A 7,234-nucleotide genomic window follows, 5' to 3' on the forward strand; every position below is an offset into this window, starting at 1 on the left:
AGTTTGGCCAAACGTGTGTTTCACAAAATTTTTTACAATATGAATTGATGCGAAACAAATCTGCTGTAATATTAAGAAAAACTTTCTCAATAAATGTTTCATGTAATATTAAAATAATATATAAAATTATACAAAAATTATCAATATCATAAAATTTTATCCTAAATAATGTGATATGTGATATATCAATTGATTAAGTGGTTGATAATTTTTTATAAATTGTAAGTTATTTAAATATATTATCTCACTAATTAGTGAATTAATATCACATTTTTGGAGTTGTAATTTTGCAATAAAAATCTTGGGTTTGTGTAACCCTAAACCTAATCGCAGCTGTGAAGAAGATTTTGTTTTTGTTTCATTTTTAAAAGGGCTTCTTATTAGGCCTAAGTGCCGAGCTCCTAGTATGGACCAACCAAGGCCCAACAAAAACAAAAGAGTACCAATTTTGTAAAAACAGTCAATTGGAAGGGCCTATCTGCAAGCAGCACCAAAACAACCAGTGAGCATTTATAATCCAAAATTAGGGTTTTGGCTGTTTACTCGCGGCGTCCTCTTGCAACTCTCAAGCTCCAAAGTCGTTCGTTACAGTAAAAAATCCTCTTCGTAACGCCAACATGGGGTAAGGTTTCTCATTTCCTCTGATAGTGTTTGTTTCTCTAGAAAGCTCAAAACTTTTTGAGAAAATTTTGTTTGTTCTCGTGTGTTTTTTTATTATAGAGATCGCTATTGTTAATGACTAAATTTGATTGTTATTTTTAAAAAAAAATTAAGTAGTGAAAGTGTTTCATAAAGAATATGGATTGGCCGGTGATGTGAGAATTTATATTTGCTACTCTTGATGGGTTTGCTTTAAATCTATCTGATGATTCTTATCCACCAAGATCTCTGAGGTCTCTTCATAATTTCTTTTTTAAGTTTCATCTTCTTTCAAATTGTGCATGCATGTGTCTGTCTTAAGATTTTTTTTTGTGAAGTATTATCTGTTCCACATCTGAAGTTTCCGTGCTGTTTTGGAATATGATCCTCCAATCTGATTGGAATTCTGATATCATCTTGGTGACTTTATTTCCAAGTTTATGGGAAACCTTAATTTTGGTTTGCTAGCTTTTTGTTTGTTATTATAAACATACATGAGTTAAAGACATTGCTTTTGTGTTGTCCTATCTATTGTCGCTAATATACGAAATCTTGTTGGAGATATGCTACTTTTACAGTTTTTTCCCAAGCTGATTACTGAAGTTTTTGGATATGTGCTGATTAGCATTAGGCATATGTTCATACGTTCTGACAGATTTATAATCTGCGATAAATTGTTTACAGGAAGACACGTGGAATGGGAGCTGGTCGCAAGCTGAAGAGCCACCGCAGAAGACAAAGGTGGGCTGATAAGTCATACAAGAAATCCCACCTTGGCAATGAATGGAAGAAGCCATTTGCTGGCTCTTCCCATGCAAAAGGCATTGTTCTTGAGAAAATGTAGGTTGATATTTATTTTTGTTGTTTTATGTATTATCCATTATTTTTAATTTTTTTTATTGGAAGTTGCTGCATAAGTACTGACATGTTCAACATTGTTGACTTGTAAAGCGGTATCGAGGCAAAGCAGCCCAACTCTGCTATCAGAAAATGCGCTCGAGTTCAGCTGATCAAGAATGGAAAGAAGATTGCAGCTTTCGTACCAAACGATGGTTGTTTGAACTACATTGAAGAAAATGTGAGCACTGCTGTTTTTTTTTTATAGTTTTTTTTTTTAATATAAATTTATGCTTACGGACTGTCTTGCCTCGGGCTGCAGGACGAGGTACTTATTGCAGGATTTGGTCGAAAGGGGCATGCTGTGGGAGATATTCCTGGTGTTAGATTTAAGGTTGTCAAGGTTTCAGGCGTGTCTCTTCTGGCCCTCTTCAAGGAGAAGAAGGAGAAACCAAGATCCTAAACTCCTGATTCAAGATACTTCACCATGTTTTCTTTTTTTAGCACTTTATTTTCATTAATCCCTGTTGATTACTTTTTTCCTTTATCATGTATTGCTGTTGAGAGAACTTTTTGGTTTTTTTCCCTCTGTTGAGACTATTAGTAAATTAGTATCTGTCTCTTCTACTTGAGTGGCTTGTTGACTGCCGTTGTTCTGTTAGAAAAATACCATTACTGTATAAGATCTATCTCCTTATGAAAGACCTATTACTAGAAAATTCATGGGTAAGAGCCGAAGAGTAGTAATTATACAAGTTACCAATAGAATTGATTAAATGAAGGTGGAATCTGGCATATCTTAACCAAGCATTTTGCATGGGCTTACCGTGCCCTTGTATGGTTTGGGAGGCTTACTTGTCTTATAGTTTAGATGCTTTCTTTATTTTTGGTTTCATTGCTTGTTGCTTTCTGGTTCAATAATACCGCTTATTCTAGTGAGTTTGATGGTCCCACCAGGGCAGAAGCTTCTCATGCGAAAGGCATTTACTTTCTGGCTAGATTCTTTATTTGGTATTTCTTCTGTTTGATGAGTCTTGTGAGATGCAGCTTGTGCTCTGTTACATCTTATTCATCACTATGATTGATTTGTTCAAGATTTAAGAATTTAAGCCATATAAGTTTTAAGAATGCAAAATAGTGTATCAGCAATCAAGTAGAGGTGTTTCCAGCAAGTGTTTTATTAATCAAATAAGGTTTGCTTAAACAAACTTAACAACAAGGGCATTTTGTAAATTCATTCAAAGGTGTGAAAAGTAACTCATGCAGGTTTGGTATTATTATTGCAAAGGCTCAGATCTCATGGAAAATTAACCAGTAAATTTGTATCTTCCTTGCCTCAAAAGCGAAGTTCTGATTTATGACTTGAAAGTGCATTGTTGATCTTCATTCAAACTGTTCTTTTGAATCGGGCCCAAACCCTGGGTGGGGTGCATACAAATTATGATGCTGCCTGATCGTCCACAGGAAATCAAAATAACCTCAAAATCCTTGTCTGCCTAAGAATTTTGATAACATGGGCGACATCGGGCGCGGCAGCTCATGATTGGTAAATCTGTGCTGTGGGTCTCACAATATGGCTCGTATCGTTGGCAACGACGCGCGTTGGGTCAGCCCTTATCTGCCCAAAGTCAAGGAGAAGTTTGAAGGAAAGTTCATTTCATCTTTTTTTTTAATATTAATTTTGTGATTTTCGACATTTGAGTGGGACAGAACTGTCATTTACGTCGAAGGCTCTTCTTTTCGTCAGTAGCTGGCAGGTGGCGGCAGCTAATTGCCCGGTGCCAGAGTCACACTCACACTAACAGTCACAGTCACAGTCACACACTAAAGAAACTGAGACAATGAAGTGTTCAAATTGGTTTACTACCCGAATATTCTTCTTCCTCATCAAATTCAAATGTCATTGACCGTAAACCCAAATATAATCCACCGCCGTTCCACATTTCCCCTGACCCATTGGAATTCTTACTAATTTATGTTTCCACGCAATACGCAAGTGTAAATTACCAATTTAGCATGTGATTGGCGATGTCATGCTATAGTGTTTTTTAACAAGCGTAAAAAACACACTAGTTTAAAAAATAACAATGATAATTAAGTTGTTTAAGGCATCGTTTGGAATTGATGCTAAAACGAGACAAGCAGTTTATTTATTTATTTTTTTAATAAAAACAAAGTGGAGTATATTTTTTAATCTATTTGTTTCATAATTTTTTTTTAAAAAAAAGCAACTTACAAGATAATCAATCAAATAACTAAACACACTTTTAGAGTTTCTAGTTTCACCTTATTATTTTAACCATAGCTCTAATACATCATTACAACAATTAGTTAACCAAGTTTTACCATTATTAACTTTTTTATCTGGTAAACTCATCTATTGGCATTTTACTTTATGCTATTAATATTTTTCATTGACGATTTTTTTTTTTTTTTTGTAATGCCTTGCACCGATCCCCTAATTAAACACATCCCTTGAACATAAACCCATGACTTCTTACTTTTATTGAAAGAGATTGAACTAACTGATCTACGTTCAATAAATTAATTCTTTTGGAATTGAGAAAATTATATAAATTAAAAGAGTATCAATTGATCGAATTATAATTTAATATGTTGATCCTATGTCATAATTGATAAAAAAAACTATTATTTAATGAAGTTTCCAATCTATCAAATATTAATTTAACGACATTTTATTATATTATTGTATATTTAACGTTTTTGTATTATAAATTTTTAAGTAATACTCTATTTTTCAAACTCACAATACTCTCAATAATATTCTATTTTAAATAACACAATTTACCGAACACTTTTTTATTTTTTTTATATTCGGTTGATTATTTCATACCGAAACTAGCCCTAATTCAAATGGAATTTTACCATGATTTCCTTATCCTTGACCCACCTAATTGTATTACCAATCCGGTTTTAGCTGATTGTTTAATGCTAATGCAAATGGGTGATAGACTGACAGTAAGGATTAATATAATATTCAAATTTTCTTGGCAAATGTTATAATATTCAAACTGTTACTGAGCAATTTTGTCACGCCAAAATCTTAACCAAGATTTGGTCCTTGACTAGAGAGCGAAATCCTTACCGAAATTAGAGCTCATGCCTATCACTGAAATTTCTATTGCTTGGGGAGAATGACTAAGAATCAAAAACCCAACAAATCCGTTATCGTACAATTATTTATTTACAATTAAATAATTTATTATTATATGGTCCTTAGAATCTACCTGAAAATTAGAAGCAATCATGGTGGAACATATTGAAACCACCACTGGAATTCAAAATAAAATCCAAAATCACTGCCCAGTGTTTCAGAGTTCATATTGCACCAACTATGAAACATCACTCTCAAGGTCTAGTACAAAATATGTTATATCCCTTCTGCAACTTCCAATTACTATTTTGTTAGCAAAAACAAATCTGACAATTCCCTATATAGAGCTTATCAACCAATAGCGAAAAACATAATGAAAAGAACAAAAATTACAAATTGAAATGGACACATGACGATTCATGTAACACTTAAATTAGATCTTTTTAACACAAAACGTGATTTGATCTAGTGGGTGATGCTGCTTCTCACATTATGGTGAGCGGCAGCGTTGGGTTTACATTAGAGGGCTATTGAGTAATCCATGCCAAGTTGAATTAAGTTCATTGTTCATGCTAGCATCTGCATTGTTGAGCTGCCATGGGAAGCCCCACAAGACCTTGCTGTTCTCACTTTCTCTGCTGTTGCACAACTCTTGCTTCATTGTTGTTACTGTGACAGCTGTTGTTGTTGCATTTGTAGCGCTCATTTGATGGTCTCCAAATGGCATTAACATTTCTGCACTAGCACCATGATCATGATTGTGATTAACATGATGATGATGATGATGATGATGATCAACTTCACCCATACTGTTTGCATTACCAAACCCATAATACAAATTCTGAAAATTGTTGTGGGTGTCTAGGAATCCACTTCTTAGTGCATCAAGAAATGCTGGGGTTGTTGTAGCTGAAGTGCTGCTGCTAATGCTAGGGTTTCCAAGAATGTCACAGTGGCTACTTACTGGGTTCCCCAAAATAGAAAAATCATGCTGATCGTCAAACCCTAGTTGCCCACCGTTTTGCTTTTGGAGCCTAGCAAATGCAAGACTCAAGTCATTGGTGTCATAACTCAAGGGAGGGAAATTGGTGAGAGGGCTTGTGTTGGAACTCATCAATGGTTGATCTTGGCTTCTCTTTGATGACGAGGATGACGACCGTTTGTTTTTCCTGCACCCTCCACCCACCGGAACATTTCTGAGTGTGCCGCCTTTGGTCCAATACCTCCTGCAAGATTTGCAGAAGTATCTTGGCTGAGAGAGGCTGTAGTTGTTGTAGTAGCAGAATTTTGTGTTGGTGGAGTCACATCTTGGGCATTTGAGAGCTTGTTCTGGTTGAGGCCTTGGCTTCCTTTCTTGTTGTGCTTTTGAGCAAACCAACATGCTTTCCAATGAATGAGTAGCCATTTCCTGAATTGATGACAAGTTGACAACAACACAATTTCAAATTAAAACACTTTAAATTGGCAAATTGTAAAAAAAAACTTATCAAAATACTCAAGAAAGATCTTGTAACTTCTAATGTTATATATATATAAATTGATCTCAATTTTCCAAGTTGATAATAGGGAATCGGATTGAATTCAATATTGGAAGACCCTAATTTGAAATCCTCATGATATTGGTTACTTTAAAATTAATCACCAATAAAATGCTATATACTAATGTATAATAGAAAAACCGATTGTATGAAGAGAAAATTATCTTCTCAGATTTAATTTAACAGACAACCGAAATGAGTTATTAAAAAAAAAAGTGAAATTGAAAGGTCTTCATCAATATTCTCCCCAACCTTATGTATAATCACATGATTAATTTCAAGATTTTTTTTCAAAGGAGAGTATACAAATCCCATAAGGGAAAGTAAACAAGAGAAAGGTAGAATAATCAAGACTAATAACAAATATGAATTAGAATATAAACATAACCACATAAACACCAACACCCACTTCCAAAAAAAAAAGAAGGAAAAGAAACAAATTCCCTAGAAAATAAAATTAAAAAAGCTCAAAAATCTTTTCTTTTTCCTCTATATAGACATTAAATAGTAACTAAAAGTAGTCTATTATAACCAAATAAAAAAAATTAACTTTCCAATTAAACCCAAATCCAGAATCACTAGTGCAGTTAAAAAGAACCCATGAAAAGGAAAAGAAGGGAATGAACAAAAGGTAATCAAAGTTAACAAAATACAATGAAGAATTCAAATAAATAATAAAATCTTGTCAAATCCTACCTGATGTTGTCCACTTGAAGCATCCATCCATGCAACAATAATCAAACAGTCTTCAGAATAATTGAAACAAAGTTGAATTTTTATAATTTTTTTTCTAAGAGAGTGACAAGCTTAGCTTAGCTGAAGAGAAAGACTCAAGAGGAAGAGAGAGAGAGAGAGAGAGATGGTTTTGAGAGTCATGCAAAGTGAAGCAAATAAGGACTAGGGCTCTTAATATATAAAGCAAAATGGTGGGATTTAAACTAACTTATTTGTTTTTTAAAATTTTTAGACAGAGAGATAAAAAAGGAGAAGAGAGAGTTTTGTAATGATGAGTTTTCGTACGAGATGATCGATGTGATATTTTCTTGCACGCAGGGAAAGCAAGCAAAGCAAAGCAATTGCTATCAGAAAATTCCAGTTCTCTCTC

The 7,234-nt window shown here is 33.9% G+C and overlaps 2 protein-coding genes and 1 non-coding gene across 3 annotated transcripts; 2 read left to right on the forward strand and 1 right to left on the reverse strand.

The window, feature by feature from the left end:
* The first annotated feature begins 455 nt into the window (after nt 1-455).
* On the forward strand, nt 456-2,103 carry LOC102627205 (40S ribosomal protein S23). The gene is made up of 4 exons (XM_006488123.3): nt 456-622; nt 1,324-1,479; nt 1,591-1,717; nt 1,799-2,103. Exons 1-4 carry the CDS (start codon nt 618-620, stop codon nt 1,937-1,939), a joined length of 429 nt encoding a protein of 142 aa, XP_006488186.1. The 5' UTR covers nt 456-617; the 3' UTR covers nt 1,940-2,103.
* Nucleotides 806-896, forward strand: LOC112499454 (small nucleolar RNA SNORD24). Its single transcript, XR_003067049.1, has one exon. It is a non-coding gene; the product is annotated as a small nucleolar RNA SNORD24 (small nucleolar RNA).
* A 2,748-nt stretch (nt 2,104-4,851) lies between the features above and the next one.
* Nucleotides 4,852-7,234, reverse strand: LOC102627491 (dof zinc finger protein DOF2.1-like). Its single transcript, XM_006488124.4, has 2 exons — nt 6,826-7,234; nt 4,852-5,999 (listed from the first exon to the last, which is right to left on the reverse strand). The coding sequence occupies exons 1-2, from the start codon at nt 6,850-6,852 to the stop codon at nt 5,106-5,108; spliced, it is 921 nt and encodes a 306-aa protein (XP_006488187.1). The 5' UTR covers nt 6,853-7,234; the 3' UTR covers nt 4,852-5,105.

This window comes from Citrus sinensis, chromosome 8 (assembly GCF_022201045.2).
Source record: "Citrus sinensis cultivar Valencia sweet orange chromosome 8, DVS_A1.0, whole genome shotgun sequence".
NCBI lineage: Eukaryota > Viridiplantae > Streptophyta > Magnoliopsida > Sapindales > Rutaceae > Citrus > Citrus sinensis.

What these genes read in the sequence shown, in the direction of transcription:
- LOC102627491 (XM_006488124.4), bottom strand. Translation starts at nt 6,852, where the DNA reads ATGGATGCTTCAAGTGGACAACATCAG. An exon ending in CTTCAAGTGGACAACATCAG is followed by an intron (nt 6,000 to 6,825) that starts GTAGGATTTGAC and finishes TCATCAATTCAG; the next exon opens with GAAATGGCTACTCATTCATT.
- LOC102627205 (XM_006488123.3), top strand. An exon ending in GGCATTGTTCTTGAGAAAAT is followed by an intron (nt 1,480 to 1,590) that starts GTAGGTTGATAT and finishes TGACTTGTAAAG; the next exon opens with CGGTATCGAGGCAAAGCAGC. An exon ending in TGAACTACATTGAAGAAAAT is followed by an intron (nt 1,718 to 1,798) that starts GTGAGCACTGCT and finishes CTCGGGCTGCAG; the next exon opens with GACGAGGTACTTATTGCAGG.